At 41.3% G+C, this 27,473-nt stretch overlaps 1 protein-coding gene across 1 annotated transcript; it reads right to left on the reverse strand.

Moving 5' to 3' along the window:
• Positions 1–1,177: 1,177 nt before the first annotated feature.
• Positions 1,178–27,473, reverse strand: fhip2a (FHF complex subunit HOOK interacting protein 2). The gene is made up of 17 exons (XM_029669998.2): positions 27,179–27,473; positions 26,072–26,150; positions 25,748–25,917; positions 25,355–25,459; positions 25,106–25,228; positions 24,618–24,815; positions 24,239–24,435; positions 21,584–21,698; positions 21,309–21,385; positions 20,962–21,154; positions 11,092–11,255; positions 10,247–10,393; positions 10,046–10,136; positions 9,416–9,559; positions 9,042–9,182; positions 7,905–8,008; positions 1,178–4,750 (listed from the first exon to the last, which is right to left on the reverse strand). Exons 1-17 carry the CDS (start codon positions 27,221–27,223, stop codon positions 4,639–4,641), a joined length of 2,205 nt encoding a protein of 734 aa, XP_029525858.1. The 5' UTR covers positions 27,224–27,473; the 3' UTR covers positions 1,178–4,638.

Below are 27,473 nucleotides of genomic sequence, written 5' to 3' on the forward strand. Positions count from 1 at the left end.
CTGAACTAAAAAGGGTATTTTCTCTAGGTGTCAGTACTGTATGAAGGGTTTGTTAGTCTCCTTATAACCATACCTGGATTAATGTATTATATATGCTTAATTATGCTAGGTGGGAGGGGTTTGCACTTTTGAGACTTATATTGGTTCCATCACAACAGGCAGGCTCAATCAAGCACAACTTATGTATATGAACCCAGGTCTGCTTATAACATGGTTGATCAATCAACCAATAAATCTATACAATGTCATATTGCCTCTGAACCATTTAAACATGCTATGCTGGCATTTTCTTAGGAATTTACATTTTACATTTAACTGTGTTCATGAAGAATAGTGAGGTTTTAAAGGGTATTTCAAAAAGTGAGTTAACCCACTACAAGTTTTAAAGACATAACTTCATAGTATTTATTTGGAGAAATAATGGTATTTGACCCAGTTAGGACCCACTTTACCAAGGTGGATTGGGGATAGTGAGAGCACCATTTTCTTTCTACCAACAGGGCCTCTTTTTCATAGTTGTGGGTTTACGTTCTCATGAAGGGAATTGAAATGTCTGTTTATTCTGCAAACCATCACGCAAGAGCCTTGGACCTTAGCTTTTACTGTACATTAAACTCATGTATTTCTCCCATCCCAGGAAATTGTTTCTCCAGTCAGTGGAATATTTTTGTGTATATATGGACTGAGCTGACAATGTATTGAGCAAGTTCATGCAATGCTTTTTATTTTTTTAATTTGCAATCAAAGGCCAAGATTCAAGCCGATCATGTTTGTAGACATTGCGTCTTTTAAAGGCAATGTTGCGGAGATCACATTCAAGATCAGCCGTTCAGATTTCGACCGCTTAATTGGAAATTCTTTCATGTCAAGCGCGCTATATTGAGGTTTTGGATGGAATCCCAGCCAAAGTCTTGTGGGTTAGAAGTTGTCACTTGTTATCTCAGATTCTTCTAATGGATAACAACAAAAAAAAAAGAACAAAAAAAAAGGAGATGAATAAATGGAAGTGCAGTCATGGTAAAAATATAAAATGGTTATTTTGTGCAGTTTTGTTTTCGTATCTAAACGTAACCATGTACAAAACTTTTGTAATAAAAACAAATTAAACCTTCCAATGCATTTTGTCCATAATCCAATTTGTTAAATTTGATTCAACAATAACAACCAAACAACTTGATGAATAAAGCTGTATTTTTATTGGGGACGGAAGATGTTAAACAAAGCCATAATGTCCTGTATGATTTCTCACACACACCGAAAAGTAGCACGCATAAACCAGAAATGGCAGATGAGAATGAAAACGTGATGCCCCTGAGTGTATGAGAGAAACTGCAGAAAAGAACCCACCCTGTCGGCGATAGTTATTTTCGAGACACTGATCATAAGCATCAAGAGGCGATGATGAGGAATGAGCATGCAACTTAATATTACATTTAAATACCATTGCACTAATCACATAATAAATCATACTGGTCAAGAAAAAGTCCAAAAAGGTAACCCATTTCACACCCAGTTTTAGGTTAACAATTAAATGCAGCAAACATGTTTTACCAAAGATATACAGTGATTGGTCTAAGCGGATACAGAACAGGAAAATAAACTTGGCATCAGATTTTTTGAATACTAGACTCTTGCACGCAGACAAGGAAATACAAGCCCCCGTATGTATGCCTTTCACAAATAGAGCATCCAATGTGTGACAAACAAACCCAAGCCAAGCAGTGAAACCATTAATGTCACGGTGTGAAGTAAGGCATCATTGTATTTCCTTGTTTCCTTCAGAAGAGGAGCAAAGTGCTGACTGCTAAGAAATCATCGTGGATGGGAAGGGAGCCTGGTCACTGATGTTTGTGCAGTCTTCCTAACTCCTATGGTCATTAGTGTGACAATGGAGTTGGGCCAGAAGACACAAACAGATCTGGTACTAGGCTAGGAGAGAGAGAGATGCTGCTTTCATAATTACAATAAATGATATGCATGCATTTACACCTGGCAAATATTACTATTGTACACGTATAGCCTATATACACAGGTACAGAAAGGTTGGAAACGTTGATCACAAAATGTGCATGATTAAGAATAAAAAAATGTTTTTCATCCATTAAAGTAGACAAGTCACTCCTGAAAGGTGCATCCTAATATTTTTTTGGAGTTCATGATAAACAAAAAAATCAAAAACTAAAAAAGCTTTTTAGTATTGGTATATGTACAACATATGAACAAGAATGAAGACCATGTGCAAATCTGATTTCATGCAAACATTTGCATAATTAGGCCAGCGGGGGATACTACAATGCAGGACAACCAAGGTAGACAGCTTAACTTTAATCAAAATGAAATAACAGCTAAAACGGTCAAATGGGTTGTTCGTGGAATCAATCAGATGTCCATATCTTCCTAGAAAGTTATCCAGAACATTCAAATAAGTTAGTTGGCTAACAAGTTGATCCTATTTTGTGACATATTCCCCCAGGTGCTGTATAGGGTAGACAACCAGAAGCCAACTTGCTATGTCAACTTAGCAGGAACAACAGCTCCAGCCACTAAGTTCAGTGTCCCGGCTAATATGGAGTATTTCAAACTCCTGACCTCATGGAGATTCATCCAGTCTGCGTACTACAGCAAGCATTCACACAGACACACTCATCCCCTATAACACAACCACACACACACTGGGCACCATCCATGTACAAACCCAAAGCGTTCAGGCAAGCAACACATCCCCAGCACCGGTTATGTCATGTAGTTCCCTAATTCAGACCGATTAAAATAATTAAGTGTAAGTGTCCAACCTCCACAAAATTACTCCAACAGGTACTTGCAACGAACCCTGGTTACACGATCTTCTAATCTACACAGCACACACACAATAGTGTCCTCCATCATTATATATATTTTTTTACATTAAGGACAGAGTCCTTTCCTCTGCATCATCAAAGATCATGCTGGAAAACAATACTCTTGGTAAATGAAATACCTCTTATGGAAACAAACTGTGTGTATACAATTGCATTTATAAAATGGTAGCTTACGAAGGAACATATCAAATTCATGTACTGTGTTCCCATACATTTACATGTAGGCCTACATGCCACAATGTAAGCTAACAAAGACAGAATTATTTATGTAATAGGACCCCTTTGAGGACCTCCCAATCCCAAAATTAAGATGACCTCCTATAAATAAACAAGTAATGAATAACACGTAGAAAATGTGTTCCATGTAATATCGCTGAAAGATGGCCATGCCTCTACACTAGTACAAATTAAAAGACAACATAAGTGTACAATGTAGCAGAGTACATTTTGAAACGGCAATAATGATTACTGTATTAAACGATAACATTGTCACAGAGGCAAAAGAAGAAGAAATGCGGCGTCACTTTCCTCAAAAGCCGACGAAGGTCCGAAAAGAAAGCAAAGATTCTGATATATGTAACGAGTGCAAATGTACATAGAAGTCCATGTCCAAATCCAGTTTGTTTTTCAGGATCCACATTCTACAAAATGTGATGTCACATTACTCTATAATGTTATCCCATTGCTAGTGAGGTTGACGGTGCAAACAATGAGAAATACACAACCATTGACATGGTTAGGTAGGTAGCCTGAGCAATGTTAACACGAACATCTCCACAGTGGAGTTTACTAGTCAGGGACAATTCAAAACTTCACACATTTTCTGCAAATTAAGTTGCATTGAGTTCCTTGTCTATTAAATTGGTTAAAAATGGTTTTCTTTCTTTAAAAATGCATATCTGACAGTTAAAAAGGCAACCCGAAAGAAACTGAAAATAAATACAGGGACTTTCCACTTCTGCCACACCGTGACTAGTAATCTTATTATCTCAGACACTACAGTGAACTTCATAATTTTTTTTGTTTGTTAAATAAGAACATTTTACATTGTATTGTATGTACTTTTCTTTTTAACGAATCGGGTGAATTACCTGATTTTGGTAAGCAATTTGGGTGCTAATTAGAGGGGCTATCTTGTCCACAGATTTTTTGTGATTTGACATTGATAATCTGACAGAAGAAGAATATATTAGAGATGTGGGCTAAAGATAAAATGTTTCACTAGGAAACAAACAACCTCCTGAAAGAGTGACTGAAAAGGCGTAATAATCCAACACTAAGGCATTGACGCTTACAAACAGCAGAGTATGAAAAAAAATTAAATTAATACACACATACAGAAAAAACATTTCTCTCCCTATGACACACATAGTGAAGGGGTGATCATATTTGTTTAGGTTGGCGAGAAAGACAGAGAAAGGCGAGAGAGAGAGAGAGAGAGAGCACGCAGGGACTCTGCAGGCCTTGCCCAGCTCAAACCATCTTGAGAATGTCCCCTCTCCTACCGCATCCATCCACACATCCTCTTCCTCACCCTGAAAGCCTCTAGCCCCGGATTGCCAGCCTTACTGTTGTTCTGGTTAGGGCGTGGGGCAAAATGCTTTATCTGTAGTCCCAAGACATTTGATGAAACATATCCTGCTTACAGTATGTCTTTGGGGCACAATCGATTTTAGGGATGACCAGTGGAAAGTAACCAGTCGTTTGTTGATCCTGTCCTCTCCCTGCCCGCACTCCCCTCCCCACCCCACCCCAGTCCTGGCCTATCTGGCCGGTTGGATTAGGGGGAGGTGGAGGCAGACGCGTGGAACTTGACAAAGGCAATGGCAGCCAGCTCCTTGCAGAACTCCTCCAGTACAATCACCCCCTCCAGCAGGGTCATGTGGTCGATGCTACATGGGAAAGACCAGGCAGGCACAGTGTCAAATTTCAACACATCCCCTTCAATCAAATACTTCAGTCTACCTGAACTAGGCCTAAAATGTGTTTATGTGGCCAATGCTACACAGAAAAGGGGAAGGGACAGGGGTTGGTTGAGGGTTGGGGAATGCTGTCAGCAGTGGTTAGAGCCTAGTGGTTAGAGCGTTGGACTAATAACCGGAAGGTTGCAAGTTCAAATCCCCGAGCTGACAAGGGTACAAATCTGTCGTTCTGCCCCTGAACAGGCAGTTAACCCACTGTTCCTAGGCCGTCATTGAAAATAAGAATTTGTTCTTAACTGACTTGCCTAGTTAAATAAAGGTAAAAAAATTAAAAAATTGAGTATGTAAACTTCTGACCCACTGGGAATGTGATGAAATAAATGAATCTGAAATAAATTCATTCTCTACTATTATTCTACTACTCTACTATTATTCTGACATTTCACATTCTTAAAATAAAGTGGTAATCCTAACTGACCTAAGACAGGGAATTTTTACTAGGATTAAATGTCAGGAATTGTGAAAAACTGATTTTAAATGTATTTGGCTAAGGTGTATGTCAATTTCCGACTTCAACTGTGTATATACACATGTCTATACTACCGTTCAAAAGTTTGGGGTTACTTAGAAATGTCCTTGTTTTTGAAAGAAAAGCACACTTTTTATACATTAAAATAACATTAACCTCTTCAGTCGACCCTCTACTTTTTTGAACATTTTGTTAAAAATCGCGCAACATTTCAGCGCCCTGCTACTCATGCCAGGAATATAGTACGTTCATATGGTTAGAATGTGTGGATAGGAAACCCTCGGACGTTTTTAAAACTGGTTAAATCACGACTGTGGCTATTACATAACGTGCGTTACATCGGAAAGCGCAGGAAAACCTGATCACAGAAAATGGAAATAAATATCCTTGCGCCACTTCCAGCAATTGTTAACAGTGAGTCGAATTAGATAAGACCGAGCATTCAACTCCCACAGCATCCCCATGTTGATGATGGGGTCTTGTGAATTGAATCATCTTTGATTCTTGGTTGAACCGAAAGAGGGGCACGACTTACCTCCGGTCTCCGCCCAGATCATTCCGGAAGAGCTCTCTCCTGAAATTTTTTCCAAGACGACAGCTAATGATTTCTACATCGCCTATGGATGATTTTTATCGCTTATTAACGTTTACTAATACCTAAAGTAGCATTACAAACGTATTTCGAAGTGTTTTGTGAAAGTTTATCGTCTACTTTTTGAATTTTAAAAAATGACGTTACGTTGTGAAATCGCTGTTTTTTTCGTTTATCACACAGTCTACATATAACGATATCTTGGCTTTATATGGCCCGATTTAATCGAAATAAAGACCCAATAGTGTTTATGGGACATCTAGGAGTGCCAACAAAGAAGATGGTGAAAGGTAATGACTGTTTTCTATTTTATTGTGCGGTTTGTGTAACGCCGAAATGCTAATTATTTTGTTTACGTCCCCTGCTGTGCTTTTGTGTTGTAGTGTATTGGTGCATGCTATCAGATAATAGCTTCTCATGCTGTCGCCGAAAAGCATTTTAAAAATCTGACTTGTTGCCTGGATTCACAACGAGTGGAGCTTTAATTTGATACCCTGCATGTGTATTTTAATGAACTTTTGAGTTTTAACTAATACTATTAGCATTTAGCGTAGCGCATTTGCATTTCCAGAGCTCTAGTTGGGACGCAAGCGTCCCAAGTAGAGGCAAGGGGTTAAATTGATCCGTGTTAATGTTGTAAATGACTATTGTAGCTGGAAACCGCAGATTTTTTAATGGAATATCTACATAGGCGTACAGAGGCCCATTATCAGCAACCATCACTCCTGTGTTCCAATGGCACGTTATGTTAGCTAATCAAAGTTTATCATTTTAAAAGGCTAATTGATCATTAGAAAACCATTTTGCAATTATGGTAGCACAGCTGAAAACTGTTGTCCTGATTAAAGAAGAAAGTCTCGGCAGAGTTGCAAAGACAAAGCCATATCTCAGACCGGCCAATAAAAATAAAATATTAAGATGTGCAAAAGAATACAGACACTGGACAGAGGAACTCTGCCTAGAAGGCCAGCATCCCGGAGTCACCTCTTCACTGTTGACGTTGAGGGTAACTATTTAATGAAGCTGCCAGTTGAGGACTTGTGAAGCGTCTGTTTCTCAAACTAGACACTCTAATGTACTTGTGTCCTGCTCAGTTGTGCACCGGGACCTCCCACTCCTCTTTCTATTCTGGTTGTGCTGTTCTGTGAAGGGAGTAGTACATAGCTTTGTATGAGATCTTCAGTTCCTTGGCAATTTCTCGCATGGAATAGCCTTCATTTCTCAGAACAAGAATAGACTGACGAATTTCAGAAGAAAGTTCTTTGTTTCTGGCCATTTTGAGCCTGTAATCAAACCCAAATGCTGATGCTCCAGATACTCTACTAGTCTAAAGGCCCATTTTATTGCTTCTTTAATTCAGCACAACAGTTTTTAGCTATGCTAACATAATTGAAAAAGTGTTTTAATATTATAAATTTGGATTAGCTAACAACGTGCCATTGGAACGCAGGAAGGATTGTTGCTGATAATGGGCCTCTGTACGCCTATGTAGATATTCCATAAAAATCTGCCGTTTCCAGCTACAATAGTCATTTACAACATTAACAATGCCCACACTGTATTTCTGATCAATTTGATGTTATTTCAATGGACAAAAAAAAATGTGCTTTTCTTTCAAAAACAAGGACATTTCTAAGTGACCTCAAACTTATGAATGTGTATTTATATTTAATCCTGTTTTCACTTTGTCATTCTGGGATATTGTGTGTAAATTGATTATTCTTTTTTTTTAATCCATTTTAGAATAAAGCTGTAATGTAACAAAATGTGGAAAAAGTGAAGGGTTCTGAATACTTTCCGAAGACACTGCATGTACATACTTAGGCAGCCCGCTTAGGTGGCCCACCCAAGGGTTTAAATGGCAGAAAAAATCCTTAACACATCCACTTCAAATTAAATACATCTGGCTAGTAGCTACCTGACTTAAACATATCTTTTCTACCTGAATTCAACACATCTTACTATCTTTTGTGGAGTACATAAACCTTTCACAGAGTACTTACTTCAGACCCTCTGGTTCGAGGCCAAGCAGTCTCTTTCTTACCAGCAGGAGTTTGGGTGTGAAGTCTGGGATGCGCTGAATCCTCAACATGAGGTCCCCAACCACCTGACAAGAGTGAAATGCACAGGGGCAAATCAGTGTTACAGTATAAAAAGGCTCAGAGCTGGTTCAATACTGACAATAGCTGGGTTTCCATCCAATTGGCAAGAGATTGTCATGCGAATATTCTAAAATAAGCATAAAAACAATATGCACATTTTCCCACCAGAGGTTTCCATCAAACTGACTTGTTGCAGAAAGAAGGGGCTGTGTGACGACGTAGTACATAGAAAACACCTTTTGCAGTTAAATTCCCATGTGCCAAATAAAAAACACAGCTTAAATGGGTTTCCATTGCATTTTCAACTCTACCGAGTGGTTTCCTCACAACAACAAAAAATGTTTTGCGTTATCTAGTAGCCAACAGCTCACAGGTACAGTAATGGCTAGAGAGCACGTATAGCCTACATGATGAGATTATTATGATGAGATCGTTTTTATTTGTCAGGTCACCAGAATAAGACCCTCAATGTTGATTGGAAAGGAGCATCAAGCTCATTACCTTGCACTTTCACCACCCTGTGAAGTTCATCGTAACTTATTTAATTTGTAGCTTGATAAAACTGCATGCTTTTCCGACTCGTAGTGGGAGCACCACACAACGTCACTGCGTGACTCCAAGTTTACTTTGATATGATGGTCGTTATATACATATTTGCGCATAAAAGCGTTTCCACCAACATTTCTCACATGAATTAATTTTACAGATACCTTGTCTCGCATATTTAGTTGTCGACATTTGGAAAGTCGACCGGAAAATGTTTCCATCAGGCCTGTCATAACATTCTTTATCCAACATGTACTTTACTTGCATAAAATGGTTGGAAACTTGACTGAGGAAATTGTTATGTTTACATAAACGTGACTATAACATAATTGCCCTAACTAAATTGATACTCAAGATTGACTATACTCAACAAAGATTGTTCCTCCATAGGCCCACAACCTTAACTACCTTACTACAATCACTTCAATATCAATTCATGAGAGATCAATAGAGGGTATCTGAGTATCTGCTCATGTTGATTCCTCAACATACCCTGACGATGACGGAGAAGAGGGACCTGCAGCCGGGGCCCAGGTTGATGTAGGGATCCAGCAGGTACTCATGAATGTGTGGGTGGGGTAACAGAGACAGCTTGGACAGCACTGACGTCACATGCAGGTTCACATCATAAGGCTGGAGGACAGAGAAAGGACAGTCAGTGAGCTCAGGTACACCATGATGAGTCAAGATTACCACAATATCGCTAAACTCACAAAGCAGATTTAAGTATTTAATCCAATTGATACCCTGTCTGAACATTCTGGGCCGGTTTTCCTGACACAGATTAAACCTAGTTTTGGACTAAGAAGCACTTTTAACGGAGAATCTTCTGGAAATCTGAGATCTTTCCTTGACTTCAAACTCACCTGATCCAAAATACGGCCCATTCTGTCAAAGAGGACTTTGAGGAAGTGGCCCTCGAAGAAGGGACTGTCCAGGTCACACTTCTCCATGGCCTTGGGGGTGCCGCGCCAGTCCCATCTCTGACAGATCCCACAGTAGTCCCTGAACTAAGAAAAGATGAGGACAATGATGATGTTGAGTTATGACATTGGGTAGACAACATGCCATCCATTCAGTGTTCGTAACAAATCAGAGATCCATGGTCGTGTTCAGTAGGCTCGAATCAGAAGCAAACAGTTCAAAACCGAGTGACACAGGGAGATACTATTTGAACTTATATAAGAACAATAAGAAACACGTGCAAAACGGTTTCCAACGGTGTACCCTAACGGCAGGGTAGCCTAGTGGTTAGAGCGTTGGACTAGTAACCGGAAGGTTGCAAGTTCAAACCCCCGAGCTGACAAGGTACAAATCTGTCGTTCTGCCCCTGAACAGGCAGTTAACCCACTGTTCATAGGCAGTCATTGAAAATTAGAATTTGTTCTTAACTGACTTGCCTAGTTAAATTTTTAAAAAAGGTAATGAACACAACCCAGATCTCTATTGAGTTCAGTGAATTAGAAGCTAGAGAACATGAGACCTGGAGAACTCACCTGTCTGTGTGCGTCTCTTAGGTAGGTGTCATAACCCGTTCCCTCCACATGAGACGAGGATTTGGCTTCATCAGGCACCAAACACAGGAAACTGAAGCAAACATAATGAAAACATTATAGGGTTACATGATGCAGGTATCTTACTTCCTAAAAGTTTAAAATATGTAACAAGGCACATGTTTCCTAGGAAATACTGTGTACCTGTTTACAATCTTGTGGACCTCTGTCTTTCCATCAGGCTTAGCGTGGTAAGGACTGTGTGTTGGGGAGTTGCTCAACCAATCAGGGCTGGACAACCTGTTCTCTGGAGAGAAGTCGTCGACAAACAGAGGGTCCTCTTCAAGGTCTCTGAAAGACATAACAAAACATCCATTGGCAGATTCAATGTAAAATGCATTCCATTACATTTTACATCACTAAGGTAATTGGTTACAATAAGCTTAGTGATTTTACATCAAAAGGAGGAGTCTCTGAAAATATGCTTGTATGCTTTCATATTGTTGGATTTCAACCTAATGTTTGGATACTAGGCGTGGGTATTGCATTTTCTAATTTAAAGAGACAGTAGTTCACACAGATATGAAATCTGTTTTATTAGGGTTGTGTGTCTGTCTTAATGTGAACAGATTGAAAAAAGAATAGGCAGAATTCATTAAGGAGTGATATTCCATGGAATTTGCATTAGTTGCCCCTACTAATCTCAGCCCCCAGAACAAAATCTCACATCATGCGCGCTGGCCAAGCCAGTGAATTCTTAATCTGTCACAAAGGACTAGGCCCCAACATACTGAGGAACCATTTCATATTCGGAATTCCATGATTGCTATACTCAAGTTACTTTTTGTGGTTGTTGTAGTGCATTGCCATTTAATTCATGGTTCCAAGTTACAGACACACCATCTGTGAAGTATTGTGTATTGTGGCACCTAATGAGGGAATACACTTTTTATCCATTTTATTTCCACTACAATTCTGAATGCAGTTATATAGTTAGAACCCCAGAGCCTTTGCAGCCAGAGGACAGACTCTGCAGAGGGATCCCTTACATGAAGTCGTGGGGCTGGCCGTTCTCCACGGGCTCCCTCTCCTCCTGGGGCTTGTTCTCCAGGTAGTTCCTCTCCTCCAGGCTGCGTAGCATCAGACTGTGGAGGATGTGCTGGTTGGGCTTCTGGATCAGCTGCTCAAACAGACGCAGGGTCATGATGCTGATCTGTGGGAAACATATTTGAAAGCTATGAGCACACAAAGGAAGGAACTGAGTTTCAACAGTGAGTTTGTGAGACAAATTTAACGCAGGACACGCGGTCACTTCTGGGTGTCATTTTAACAGTTTAAAGCAAGACTCATGTCATTTGTGTCAGGGTGACAATTTTACTTATTTGTAAACAAACCCAGGCAAGACGTGCTCTAGCTGAGAGTTCTCAAGCGGCCGCTGGGCCAGCCATCCTTTGTGATCAATATCAGCCCGTATTAGTTACAACAACCATGTAGGCTACTACTGTATTACAAAAATGTATAAATAGGTGGAGTCAGCTATGAACGTTACTGAAGTCAAATGTAATTGGATAAGAGCGTCTACCAAATGATTCAAATGTAAAATGTACAGTGCAGTCGGAAAGTATACAGACCGCTTGACTTTTTCCCCATTTTGTTATGTTACAGCCTTTTTCCAAAACATACTCAATTGTTTCCCCCCCTTCATCAATCTACACACAATACGGTAAAAAAGTTGATATTTTTGCAACTACATATATATATATATTTTTTTACTTAATAACATTTACATACAGTACTAGTCAAAAGATTTAGAACACCTACTCATTCAAGTTTATTTTAAATTTTCACTATTTTCTACATTGTAGAATAATAGTGAAGACATCAAAACTATGACATAACACACATATGGAATCATGTAGTAACCAAAAAAAGTGTTAAACAAATCAAAAATATATTTTATTTTTTGAGATTCTTCAAAGTAGCCAGCCTTTGCTTTGACAGCTTTGCACACTCTTGGCATTCTCTCAACCAGCTTCACCTGGAATGCTTTCCATCACTCTCCTTGTTCAAATAGCCCTTACACAGCCTGGAGGTGTGTTTTTGGGTCATTGTCCTGTTGAAAAACAAATGATAGTCCCACTAAGCTCAAACCAGATGGGATGGAGTATCTCTGCAGAATGCTGTGGTAGCCATGCTGGTTAAGTGTGCCTTGAATTCTAAATAAAAATCACCCCCACATCTCCTGCTCCCTGCTTCACGGTGGGAACCACACATGCGGAGATCGATGAGGATTTGTATTGATTTAATCCATTTCAATATAAGCCTGTAACGTAACAAAAGGTGGAAAAAGTGAAGTGGTTTGAATACTTTCCGACTGCATTGTATTATCACTTGTGAATGATGCCCAGCAAAGGCAAGGAACTTTTTCAAATCATAGTCGCACACCTCATTTAGCCTAGCCCATAGGCCTATATATTTTCATATGGTTTGTATCACAACTAAAGTGGCCAAATAACTTCTTATGGCTAGGGGGAAGCATTTTCACGTTTGGATAAAAAGCATGCCCAGAGTAAACTGCCTGCTCCTCAGTCCCAGTTGCTAATATATGCATATTATTAGTATATTTGGATAGAAAACACTGAAGCTTCTAAAACTGTTTGAATGACGTCTGTGAGTATAAACAGAAATCATATGGCAAACGAAAAATCCAACCAGGAAGTGGGAAATCTGAGGTTTGTAGTTTTTTTAAATTTTTACTCTTGGCCTATCAAATACACAGTGTCATTTTGCACTTCCTACGACTTCCACTAGATGTCAACAGTCTTTAGAAACTTGTTTGAGGCTTCTAATCTAAAGGAGGGGCTCATAAGGGCTCTTTGAGTCAGTGGTCTGGTAGATTGCCACGAGCTGGTCATGCGCATTCACATGAGAGGTAGCTCGCGTTCCATTGCTTTTCTGAAGACAAAGGAATTCTCCGGTTGGAACATTATTGAAGATTTATGATAAAAACATCCTAAAGATTGATTCTATACATCGTTTGACATGTTTCTACAGACTGTAATGTTACTTATTGTCTGAACTTTTGCCTGGACCTGGCCGCAAGTCGTGAGTTTAGATTGTGTACTGAACACGCAAACCAAAAGGAGTTATTTGGACATAAATTATGGACTTTATGGAACAAATCAAACATTTATTGTGGAACTGGGATTCATGGGAGTGCATTCTGATGAAGATCATCAAAGATAAGTGAATATTTATAATGCTATTTCTGACTTATGTTGACTCCAAAATGGTGGATATCTTTTTGGGTTGTTTTGGTCTCTGATCGCTGTACTCCGTTTAAAAAAAAAAATCTGACACAGCGGTTGCATTAAGAAGAAGTATATCTTTAAATCTGTGAATAACACTTGTATCTTTTATCAATGTTTATTATGAGTATTTCTGTAAATATATGTGGCTCTCTGCAAATTTACAGGATGTTTTGGAGGCAAAGCCAAATGTAAACTGAGGTTTTTGGAAATAAATATGAACTTGATCAAACAAAACATACATGTATTGTGTGACATGTTGTCCCGGGAGTGTCATCTGATGAAGAATATCAAAGGTTAGTGATTCATTTTCTCTATTTCTGCTTTTTGTGACTGCTCTCTTTGGTTGGAAAATCGCTGTATGCCTTGTGACTAGTTGCTGACCTAACATAATGATATGTTCTGCTTTCGCCGAAAAGCTTTTTTGAAATCGGAAACTGTGGTTGGATTAAGGAGAATGTTTCTTTAAAAATGGTGTCTAATACTTGTATGTTTGAAACAATTGAATTATGAGATCTCTGTTGATTGAATTTGGCGCCCTGCAATTTCATTGGCGAGTCCTAGACAGGTTAAAATGAAGCCCATTAATCCACTTTACAACAGGTGTAGAGCCTGTCAGACATACGCAGCGCAGCACGAGTTTAATTTTTGGAGAAGATAATTTTCACCATAAAAATGCACCTTTATAATAAAAGCAATACATGCATAATCTCACTTGTGGTCACTTTTGAGAATGGTGTTTTCGAGCTAATGGAAGATTTTCACTTATATCCTACTGCCGTGTGCGCATTGCTGCACTTATAATGTGAAGAAATGACCTAATAGTTCATCAACATTTTAAGCTACACTTTCTCATCCGTTGCATCAGGCTCATTGCTTAAAACAGTTTTTTTGGATGCTAGTGGTTGTATTAATTTTGGATCTATCGCATTACACACCTGGAATATTTGGAATATTGGATTTCTTGCACAGAATAGGTCAACTTTAGTACTATGGGGGATAGTCGACAGTTGACAGACTAGTGCTTTTGCTGTTCGTTAGGCCTACTCATCTTGTTGGCTGACGAAAAGTTAATGTAGACAGTTCTTCCAATATGCGCCTAATAATTGGATAAGGACGCGCAGTTGTGTGTCTTCACTTGTAGCCTGTGAAAAAAGACCTGATCACGTGAAGGAGAGCCATGTGAGTGAGGTGCTTCGGCACGCAGCCTGGAGAAGGAAATTATAATTATTATATTCAGCCCAAGGCCACACAATGGGGATGCAGCCGGGAAATTCAAGGCATTATCAAGTGCTTCTCAAATTGTGAATGTGAGACTGATGAACTGTGCAAGAAACAAAGCAGAGCCCATGCCCGTCATGCACATTTATCCAAATCATCATTAGAGTTGCATCATGCAGTGTTAGAATGTATTCAAAATCAAAACATATAGTCCAACGTTTGTATCACAACTAAAGTTACATAAATAACTCTAAATTAAGCATATAGGTGTACCAGTTTCTTTGTTAACTGCTCAACACAGAATAGCCGCATGTGCGCACACCCTCAAATCCTTTGGAGAATATTATATATATCTCAATTGTATTCTTCATAATATAATAATATAAAATAACACCATAGAATTCTAAGCAAATCTTTTCTGCTAAATGAACTAGTGTAACCCACAGCCATACTGCATAGCCAGATCAGGGCCTAACATACGGACAACTCCGAGTATGCTATTCTGTTCTGAAATAGACTACATTTTCTTCATATCATGTTTCTTTAGACCTGCCTAAAATAAATGTATGTATGTATTGTGGTGGTGTAGGCTATATTACATGGATTTATTCGACTTTTTCAAATGTTCTAAAAGGGTTGAATCAGTGGCTTTGTAGGCTATACGTGGAACCCAGGAGCCGCTAAATGTGTTTATGTTAATCCGGTCAATTACCTTGAGACCAGAAGTTATTTGCTTGACAACCACCAGCTGACAAACTTTCATGACTTCCACAGCCCTAACAGAGGAAATCTCAGGAATTTATTTTCCCCACCATCAGTCGCCGCCTCCACCCTACAGACTCTGGCCCTCACACAGCCACAATGTTACAAATTTGCTGAGTTAAAGGCTAAAATCAACACCATCCGACAGAACATTGTATCCTCCAACCTCAAACCCACACTGGCTACAAGCCCACCACCCATATCTAAGTGACTTTGCTCTAGTCTCACCTGCTGTTGTGTTCAAAATCACCTAAACTACCAGGGGCACCCTCGACCCTATTTCAACATCACTGTTCAAAACATGATCAGCTGCTCTCATCCAGTTTGTAACCAACCTGTTCAACAAGTCATTCCACACTGGGCATGTTCCGTCACTGTTCAAAATCGCATCACCCCTCAAGAAATCATCCCTTGACCAAGACCTCTCAAACTACAGGCCCATTTCCAACCTACCATTTTTATGTAAAGTCCTGGAGAAGATATTGGCATCTCAGCTTCAGTCACACCTCAGTGCTATCCATCTTTATGGAGGTGCTTCAGTCTGGCTTCAGGCCCATGCACAGTACTGAGACAGCCCTGGTGAAGGTTGTCAATGACATCCTTATGGCTGCAGATACAGGATCCCCCACCATCTTGATTCTTCTGTACCTCAGTGCGGCTTTTTATACAGTAGATCGCACCTCCGAGAGCACACTGGCATCTGTGAGACCACCCTAAACTGGATGACTTCTAACCGCATGCAGTACATTACCCTCGGAGAGGCAAGACCCTTGCAGTGACCCAAAAGGGTCAGTGTTAGGACCTATCCTCTTCCTACATGTTCCCAGTTGGCCAGATCTTCAGACAAGTGTCCAATTCCACTGCTACGCAGATGACACAAAGGTGTCCATTAAAACAAAGCCTGACACAACATCTGCTCTGTTAACATTGTCCAACTGACTGGAAGAGGTAAAATCTTGGAGGCAGAACAGCTTCCTACAACTCCTCAGCAGCAAGACAGAAGCAATGCTGATAGGCACCCCCTAGTAGATCAACTCCTGCAGCATCTGCCCTGTCATAAATGGCCACATCATCCCCTTCTCGTCAGTCATCATTAATTTGGGTGTGAAATTCGACCCTGCCCTCTCCTTCAATGACCACATTAGTCACATTTGTAAAACGTAATTCTTTCATCTGAAGAACATCTCCCGCCTAAGACTCTCTCTCACCACATCTGAAGCAGAAAAGCTCATTTTCTCCAGAATTGATTATGGGAAGAGTACTTTGGGGCCTGCCTGCAAATTCAATTCATAAACTACAGCTCATCCAAACTCAGTGATGCAAGGATTCTGACACAAAAAAAGTCTGCCCACATCAACCCCATCCTTGCTGATCTCCATTGGCTACCTATTTCTCAAAGAATTGACTATAAAATTCGGACCCGTGCTGCAGCACCCCCAGCACTCCTACCTCCTGCAGCTATGTGGATTGGTATGGCTCTAATCCAACGAGGTCTTTATGAGAAAAGAAATATAATGGCAAAGCATTTAGGCTATGTTATCCTGATGATGATACAATGTCTAAGGCCAGTTGTCATGGTAACACATCAAAATACAGGGACAGCGCACTTAACTTATTCATGACAATTTGGACATCCTGTAATGCCCATTCGTGTGACACATGCGTTTAGACTGGGGTTAGCGCTTTGGCATTGAGTGCTGTAGGATCTTCAATGCTTCCTACAGTTGTGTAAAGTTGGCTGCATGTCCTTTGGGTGGTGGACCATTCTTGTTACACATGGGAAGCTGTTGAGCATTAAAAAACCAGCAGCGTTGCTGTTCTTGACACACAAACGGGTGCGCCTGGCACCTGCTACAATATCCAATTCAAAGGCAGTTCAATATTTTGTCTTGCCCATTCACCCTCTGAATTGCGTACATACACTATCCATGTCTCAATTTTCTTTAACCCGTCTCCTCCCCTTCATCTACACTGATAGAAGTGGATGTAACAGATAACATCAATAAGGGATCGTAGCTTTCCCCTGGTCAGTCCATGTCATGGAAAGAGCAGGTCTTCCTAATGTTCTGTATACTCAAGTGTATTTCATAATTTTTGTTTTTCTATTTTATGCATATATAATGATATATGTATAATGAAAAGCACTTGATTCTTTACAAATGTAATACATTATTATTATTATTATTATTATTATTATGACACATTTAGTGAAGGCTACAGGCCTGAAAGTCATTGAATAGAACAAAAATGCATCTGTCGCTAACAAAAACAGTCATGGGTGGTAACTACAATTCATTCAAGGCAAGGCACACTGGGAAATATGCAAATAAGGTAGAATAAATTCTCAAATTGAATTATATGTTTACTCAATCTAAAATTCAAAGTTGCGTGAAAATTCACCAAACTCACAATCCTATATATTGTTTTACTGTGTAGACAGCTAGCTGGCTTTTGTGATTATTATTGGCACTGTCCACAGCAGCATGCTGGCACTAATTGTGAGTCTAAAACATGGTCCAGCTCCAGCAAGTGGAAAATATTTTCCAATTCTTTGCTAAAAAAAATAATAAAATCACCCACAATTCCTGTTTCAACCAGAATATCAAGCTAGTACTCGACGGTCATTAAAAAAAAACATTTCTTGGATCAGCTGATGATTGAAAACTACCCTATGCCTGACTAAACAGCTGGATACCCAATGTGCAGTCAACAAGAAGCCCTATTAGCCTATGCATATTGAGAACCATGCAAGGCAAGTGACTCTTTTGGTTAAAGCATTCAATTTTGCAATCACATATAACGTTTTGGATTTGTATGCCCATGACAACTGTGAAATATCAACATGAACATTTGATAAAATGGTGCTGCCATTATTAGCGAACCACCTCATAGACTGAGCAATACTTTTGTCCCGCTGATGGCTCATAAGGGGTCGATGGGGGGTCGAACATTCACACCTAGCCTAATGGTCTATCAGCTCACAATTGCCTGGACACCTTCCTACCTGTGCAAATTGAAAGAAAATTAATTTTTACAAGGTTGAAATATACACTGCTCAAAAAAATAAAGGGAACACTTAAACAACACAATGTAACTCCAAGTCAATCACACTTCTGTGAAATCAAACTGTCCACTTAGGAAGCAACACTGATTGACAATAAATTTCACATGCTGTTGTGCAAATGGAATAGACAACAGGTTGAAATTATAGGCAATTAGCAAGACACCCCCAATAAAAGTTGTGGTTCTGCAGGTGGTGACCACAGACCACTTCTCAGTCCCTATGCTTCCTGGCTGATGTTTTGGTCACTTTTGAATGCTGGCGGTGCTTTCACTCTAGCGGTAGCATGAGACGGAGTCTACAACCCACACAAGTGGCTCAGGTAGTGCAGCTCATCCAGGATGGGACATCAATGCGAGCTGTGGCAAGAAGGTTTGCTGTGTCTGTCAGCGTAGTGTCCAGAGCATGGAGGCGCTACCAGGAGACAGGCCAGTACATCGGGAGACGTGGAGGAGGCCGTAGGAGGGCAACAACCCAGCAGCAGGACCGCTACCTCCGCCTTTGTGCAAGGAGGAGCAGGAGGAGCACTGCCAGAGCCCTGCAAAATGACCTCCAGCAGGCCACAAATGTGCATGTCTGCTCAAACAGTCAGATACAGACTCCATGAGGGTGGTATGAGGGCCCGACGTCCACTGGTGTGGGTTGTGCTTAAAGCCCAACACCGTGCAGGACGTTTGGCATTTGCCAGAGAACACAAAGATTTTTTTATTTTTTTTATTTAAATTTAATTTTACCCCTTTTTTCTCCCCAATTTCATGGTATCCAATTGTTGTAGTAGCTACTATCTTGTCTCATCGCTACAACTCCCGTACGGGCTCGGGAGAGATGAAGGTTGAAAGTCATGCGTCCTCCGATACACAACCCAACCAGCCGTACTGCTTCTTAACACAGCGCGCATCCAACCCGGAAGCCAGCCACACCAATGTGTCGGAGGGTACACCGTGCACCTGGCAACCTTGGTTAGCACTCACTGCGCCCAGCCCGCCACAGGAGTCGCTGGTGCGCGATGAGACAAGGACATCCCTACCGACCAAGCCCTCCCTAACCCGGACGACGCTAGGCCAATTGTGCGTCACCCCACGGACCTCCCGGTCGCGGCCGGTTACGACAGAGCCTGGGCGCGAACCCAGGGACTCTGATGGCACAGCTGGCGCTGCAGTACAACGCCCTTAACCACTGCGCCACCCGGGAGGCCCGAGAACACCAAGATTGGCAATTTCGCCACTGGCGCCCTGTGCTCTTCACAGATGAAAGCAGGTTCACACTGAGCACGTGACAGACGTGGCAGAGTCTGGAGACACCGTGGAGAACGTTCTGCTGCCTGCAACATCCACCAGCATGACCGGTTTGGCGGTGGTTCAGTCATGGTGTGGGGTGGCACTTCTTTGGGGGGCCGCACAGCCCTCCATGTGCTCGCCAGAGGTAGCCTGACTGCCATTAGGTACCGAGATGAGATCCTCAGACCCCTGTGGTTGGCCCTGGATTCCTCCTAATCCAAGACAATGCTAGACCTCATGTGGCTGGAGTGTCAGCAGTTCCTGCAAGAGGAAGGCATTGATGCTATGGACTGGCCCGCCCGTTCCCCAGACCTGAATCCAATTGAGCACATCTGGGACATCATGTCTCGCTCCGTCCACCAACACCACAGACTGTCCAGGAGTTGGCGGATGCTTTAGTCCAGGTCTGGGAGGAGATCCCTCAGGAGACCATCCGCCACCTCATCAGGAGCATGCCCAGGTGTTGTAGGGAGGTCACACAGGCACGTGGAGGCCACACACACTACTGAGCCTCATTTTGACTTGTTTTAAGGACATTACATCAAAGTTGGATCAGCCTGTAGTGTGTTTTTCCACTTTAATTTTGAGTGTGACTCCAAATCCAGACCTCCATGGGTTGATAAATTTGATTTCCACTGATAATTTGTGTGATTTTGTTGTTAGCACATTCAACTATGTAAAGAAAAAAGTATTTAATAAGAATATTTCATTCAGATCTAGGATGTGTTATTTTAGTGTTCCCTTTATTTTTTTGAGCAGTATATTTTCTTTCAGTTTCTCTGTTTCTTAAATTGAATATGTGCATGTTTTACATTCATTCATTGATGTATTAGTAGGCTTATGGATTACATTTTCCAAATTATTCACCCAACCTGGTTTTATTTATTCTGTCTAAAAGGAAGGCAGAGAATGCAGAGCATAGGAAATATCACTATGATAAAGCTACTAGGTATACAACTGTTTTTACCCTGGTTAAACAGAGTTTCCCTGCCAAAACCACCAGCCTGATGTTTCTCAGCCAATGGGTTGAGAGAGCACGCCCAGGCTGGCGGGTGCCCGGACAAAAGACTTCGCTGACAGAGAGTTCCATGAAGGAGCAGCTTTCGCACTAAAATATAACACGCTGGGGCATTGATTTGAATAGGAGACCAAACAGTCTTCTCTACTTCCGTAGCATCACCTTGGAAAAATACAGTATATTTGTCCCCATGTCAAACCCAACCAACAGAGGCAGAGTGTGTGTATCAAGGTGTAGATAACAGTGTATTATGCATGAATATCGGTGGTCACCTCATCTGACAGGTGGTCACAGTGCTCTATGAGTCTGTGTCGGAGGGGGTTTTGGGCAATGCTGGCTAGGGTCTCTGGTCCTTTCTCCTCCCCTAGGAGGAAGTAGACCATGTCCTGCAGCAAGGCCTCCGAGGTCACCTGGCGGATGATCCTGTTAAGCAACGCCGTGGAGGTCAGGATGCCCACCTCCGACCTAAAAGGGGGACAGAAGGGACACTGTCATCCACTGACACAGCAAAATTACATTGTAATCTTTCATTGTCAATGGATCTAGTCAGGGGCAGACATACATACACATTCAAAACAAAGAGAGGAACCTATGAGTGTTCCTCTGAATAGGGACTTACGTCTGCATCAGCTGGGGCTCCATGACCGCCACAAAGAACCTCTCTCTCACTGCTTTAGCCAACACTGCAGCCGCCGTCTTAGGGTACAAGACCCAAGAAATGTTTCATTACTACAAAGTCACTTTGATATAAAAACTATAGATGTATGTAATGTGAGTCTTGTATATATAGCTAATTGTATTATCTTGTGTTTTTGCTGAATTAAATTCTAACAGGTCGGTGTACTATTTAAAGAATCTTCCAGCCGATGGGGAGTCAGTGGTGTTGCTCATTACCTTCTGAGCCTCTTTGATGAGCTGGTCGCAGTAATCGAGCCAAGATAGGAAGGAGATGAGTGCTCGCTTCCCAGTGAAGATGGCAGCATCATCCTTCATGTTATACACATCCAGTCTGCAACAGACACAATTAGATATTGTACTTTTCTAATGCCGATTCTTAATTGATCAAGATGCATATTCATTCTATAGTTGTGTGTGTCATTCAGAGGATGAATGGGCAAGACAATGCCTTTGAACAAGGTATGGTAGTAGGTGACAGGCGCACCAGTTTGAGTGTGTCAAGAACTGCAATGCGGCTGGGTTTTTCACACTTGACCATTATGGGAAATGGTTCTCCACCCAAAAGACATCAAGCCAACTTGACAACTTTGGGAAGCATTGAAGTCAACATGGGGCAGCATCCCTGTGGAACGCTTTCGACACCTTGTAGAGTCCATGCCCCAACAAATTGAGGATGTTCTGAGGGAAACTCAATATTAGGAAGGTGTTCCTAATGTTATTTTTGTTACACGGACATACACAGAGGCCCAGCTCATGAGCTCCATCACCAGCATATTGTAATTTATACTGAACAAATATATAAACGCAACAATTTTAAAGATTTTACTGAGTTACAGTTCATAAGGAAATCAGTTCATTGAAATAAATAAATTAGGCCCTATTGATTTCACATGCTGGGCATTTGCCTCATGCAACGTGACATGTCTTCTTCGCATTAAGTTGATCAGGCTGTTGATTGTGGCATGGAGTGGAATGCCCCACTCCTCTTCAATGGTTGTGTGAAGTTGCTGGAAATTGGCTGGAACTGGAACACGCTGTCGTACACTTCGATCCAGAGCATCCCAAACATGCTCAACGGGTGACATGTCTGTTGAGTATGTAGGCCAAGGAAGAACTGGGACATTTTCAGCTTTTAGGAATTGTGTACAGATCCTTGGAACATGTGACCGTGCATTATCATGCTGAAACATGAGGTGATGGCAGCGGATGAGTGGCATGACAGTGGGCCTCAACAAATATTAGTACATCGAATCGTATCGCATCGATTCTTTCTCTAATCAAACCGAATAGTTTCAAACTAAAATGTATCGTTCCTGTATTGCATCGGAACCCATGTATACATATCGAATCGTCTTGAAAGGGAAAGATGCACTTCCTACAATTTTCCGTTGGCAGACCATTCACTGATACTAATTTAGAGAGGGGGTATTGCTGCAGATGTGTCCCAAACGCAACCATATAGTGCAATACTTTTGACCAGAGCCCATGAGGCTCTGTTCAAAAGTAGTCTATGTGCCCTAATCTCTCTTGGACAGACACACGTAACATAGGCTGGCATCGCAGCATCCATCACCAGACTGCAATGACCAATGAGAAAATGTTGATTTATTCATCACTGATCATTTGGACAAATCATGATTTCGCAGTTGTTCGCATCTTTCGAATTTCGGAAGTGGACATTTGGCCCATGCTTTGACTGAGAGTTCCCGTTTAGGAGGTTGAGACTTCGCTAGTCTGGTTAGTATCTTTTCTCATACATCTCCCCCCAGAACATGATGGCACATCTGACGGAATTACACAAGTTTTTAGTTCTGGGTTTCCCGAGATTAATAGAACCTGGTCAAAAATAGTGCACTATTTGGGAATAGGGTGCCATTTTGGACACACACTATATGTAGCATTACAGTGCCTTCAGAAAGTATTCATATCCCTGGACTTATTCCACAGTTTGTTGTGTTACAGCCTGAATTCAAAATAGATTAAATATATTTTCCCCCTCAACCATCTACACACAATGCCCCATAATGACAAAGAGAAAACATGTTTTTAAACATATTTGCTAATTGATTGAAAATCAAAGAGAAATATCTAATTGATAATAGTATCACACACGTTATAATCACCTTAGGCAGCGATTACTGCTGTGAGTCTTTCTGAGTAAGTGTAAGAATGTTGCACACCTGGATTGTACAATATTTGCACATTCTTTTAAAAATTCTTCAAGCTCTGTCAAGTTGGTTGTTGATCATTGCTAGACAGCAATCTTGAAGTCTTACCATGGATTTTCAGGCCAATTTAAGTTAAAAATGCAATTAGGCCACACAGGAACACTAAAATGTTGTCTTGGTAAGCAACTCCAGTGTATATTTGGCCTTTTGTTTTAGGTTATTGTTCTGCTGAAAGGTGAATGTCTTCTCGTGTCTGTTGGAAAGCAGATAACAGTGATGTGTACACAGTGATGTGTTGGATTTTCCCCAAACATAACACTTTGTATTAAAAACGTTATTGCAAACAGGATGCTTGTTTTGGAATATTTGTATTCTGTACAGGCATCCTTCTTTTCACTCTGTCATTTAGCTTAGTTGATTCATGCTCAGTTCTACAACAGCCATTAAACTCTGTAACCGTTTTAAAAAGTCAACATTGGCCTCATTGTGAAATCCCTGAGCGGTTTCCTTCCTCTCCGGCAACTGAGTTAGGAAGGACGCCTGTATATTTGGGGTGACTGGGTGTACCATCTAAATTGAATCCATTTTAAATTCAGGCTGTAACAACAAAATTTGGAAAATTCAAGGGGTGTGCATACTTTCTGAAGGTACTGTCTCTCTGACAAAGCAGAGGCAGCATGAGGAGTGGACAGCAAAGCCTCACCCCCAGTTGACTGACTCCACTGTCTCAATGTCCAGGGGATCCATGGACATGGGGAGAGCCTTGTAGAAGGCTGACAGTCTGTCAGTCAAGAGTTCACAGAGCTCAGTGTTCTCCGTCAGACACTTGGCCGCGGCCGGCTCAGGCAGACTGACCAGCAGCATGAGGCCCTCGCATGCCTTCACCACTATCCTGCCATCCTGAGAGACAGAGAGGAAAGCATGAATATAGATGCTACTCAAACAACAAACACAGTTCAAGCTACATTAAAAACACCACTAAGACTATTCCCACTGCAACCTCAAATCAAAACAGACTATATCAATCATCAGTGTGGTATGAGTAACCTGGTCTCAGATCTGTGGTATGCGGAGGTACTGACCGGACTCTTGGTGAGGTTGAGGAGAGACGTGACTATGTTGTAGTTGTGGTTGTTGGACTGGGCAGCAGCAGACTTGGGCTCCTCAGGTGATTCAGCTGCCAGTCCCTCTGCCTGGGGCTGACCTGTGTCTGGTGAAGCCAAGTCCTCCCTAACCCCCTCTACACCAGGCCTCTTTGGATCAGGCCTCTTCACTTTATTCTGTGAACCAGGAGATGCAAGGGGGGAAAAAACTATTGAAGGATTCAAACTGTGTGACGTCAGTTCAGCAGTCTCTCAAGTCTCCTTACTGAAACGTCCTGACTCGTTTACATTAGGGTACACTAACAAAACGTTTTGCAACATGAAAAAAATCTGCCAAATTTATTTATTTTTGATAATTACAGATAGTAAGTACCTTTCTATTTGAATCCATTTCAGAGCATTTGGTGCCCAATGAAGACAACCCTGCTGCCTCTGTTATGGTAGCATCTTATGGACATCATACTTACCTCCAGGAAGAAGTTAACGAGGTAGGGGTCCTGCTTTAGTTTGGCACAGACAATGCAGAGGAACTGGATCTCCTCGTTCTCCGTGGGAGCAGCCAGGATCTCTCCACACAGACGGATGAGTTTCTGAGGAGTCAACCAGAGAGACACACTACTTCACACTGAAACAGTGTACAAATGACATCTACATAGTAAACACATCCACGTGTTAAAACCATCCATATCTACAAAGTAAAACGTATTGGATCTCACCTGTACAGGTCTATGGACATTGATGTGGGGCAGAAGAGGCTGGTGAATGCGTCCTAGCAGCTTGGTGTAAAAACTCAGAACCTGCTGCTTCATTCCCGGAGGACACTGATGGAGACAAAACAACCCCAATAGATTAAGAAACACCATGGTACTTTTCATACTTGATGTGGTCTTTCTAACATGATTTGGTATAGGCTAACTATCCAACAGAGTGCAGTGAGGTCTTTTACTTTTTTCTCACTATTGAGCAAAGTCTTGCTGTACTGTGCTCGCCTGGTTACACATCCACTAAAGTTGCTGAAAAGGACAATGTGAAGAAAATAAAAATGTCAGAGCCAGTTCAGTGTGGTTTGAGTTGGCATGATAGTGTGAAAAGGGCATTGTTCCCCTTACGTCGGCCTTGCCCAGGGTGAATAGGGTCTCTAGGATCTTGTGGTGCAGCAGGTACTCCATGCAGGGCCCAGTCTCTCCAGACTCTCTCTCTGACTCCTCCTGCGTCAGGATGTCCAGCATCTGCTCCAGATGGGACGGGATGTTGGTGTCTGTCACAGGTGCTTTGTCATCTGACACAGAAGAAATAAACAAACAAATATTGCTTTCGAATCACATTGTGGTTACAGGTAACACATCATTGATAACATATCTCTACTCCATGTCTGTTTACAGTGATTTGAAACTCGTACTTGATGTCTATTAAGTGTTGTTTATTGGTCTTACCTGATGTCTCTATGTAGTAATGTGTGATGGCTTTCCAGTGATACACAAAGTCCTCCTGCAAGGGCAGTGAAGGCGCAAGCTGGAACAGAAACAGAAATCAAAACCCTGTTAATCACACAATTTTGTCTGATTAACCAGTGTCTGATTAATTAGTTTAGCAATGTTACTACAGGCCTACTGCCAGTCTGTGTGTAAAGCAACCAGCCTACTGCCAGTCTGTGTGTAAAGCAACCAGACACTTGACCAGGCAAGACGCACAAACTTGTCATCAGCTTGAGCAGATCTTTTCACTCTCTGCACATTGGACATGTCGGCCTACTTCTTGTAGCCCCCAAATGTAGTGTCTTATAACAGTAATATATATATATATATATAGTACAGTCAATCTCGTTTGCGCAACACCGACAAGTCATCTTATCAACAAGGGTGGAGAAATCTACCAGATATCCAACCCTTGCTAACGTTTGAAAGCAGACGAAAACGTTCAGCAGCCGACTAACTAGACTCGCATGTACATCACAACAAGTAATTAGCCTTTCTCGCTTGACGGGAACCCCGTATGGTAACGTCAAAAAGTCAGAGGGGTATACAAAGCAGGTTTCAGACAAACAGACAAAAATAACTTATATGGCGACCTTTGGGCTAACGTAGTTAGTTAGGAAAGCTAAACTTAGATTTGTTTTCTGTGGTGTTGACTCAATTAGAACATACCCATTTCAAGCTTTAAATTTTTTAAATTTTTTTTACAGATTGCAGATGTAAACATTAGCTTGCTAACGTTAGCTAAGCCGGCCATAATCAGGGCAGTGTAGCTAACAGCTTTAGCTAATTATTTCAATCGCATTGCTTAATATGAAGTGAAACAAGCCCAGAAACCAGAACGAAAGTTTTAGCTAGCCAACTACCGTTAGCTAGTTAGGCTTTGTTGGACACCTCTGCTGTTAGCGTTAGCAGCACCTACGATCATATCTGGCCAAAGCTAGCTGGCATCCGCTAACAGTTACGTGGTTAACTTCAATAGAACATCCAGTTAGGCCCAATTGTCCCCGACCTCGATTGAACCTTTCTTCCAGAGGTTTGACATCTTCCACATAAATGAGAACTCACCGCCTCGACTGCGTGCTGTAGAATCGATGTAAATTTGGAGAACATTTTGTTCTTCGACTGGACCAGTTTGTCACGAGAAGACCTAGAGAATTCCTCTATCTTCTTCCTGTTGTTAGCGCTGCGATCCAGATTGGAGTTTTCATATAATGATCCTTGAAGGAAAATAAATGCAAACAATAAAACGCACAGCGGACTCTATCTCACAACCACTGTCACAACACAAACTACTATAACGTTCACCTCTGTTGGACACCGTGGCACTTCCCCAGCCAAGCAGTAATATAACAGATAGAAC

The sequence above is a fragment of the Oncorhynchus nerka genome, linkage group LG10, assembly GCF_034236695.1.
Source record: "Oncorhynchus nerka isolate Pitt River linkage group LG10, Oner_Uvic_2.0, whole genome shotgun sequence".
Classification (NCBI taxonomy): Eukaryota; Metazoa; Chordata; class Actinopteri; order Salmoniformes; family Salmonidae; genus Oncorhynchus; species Oncorhynchus nerka.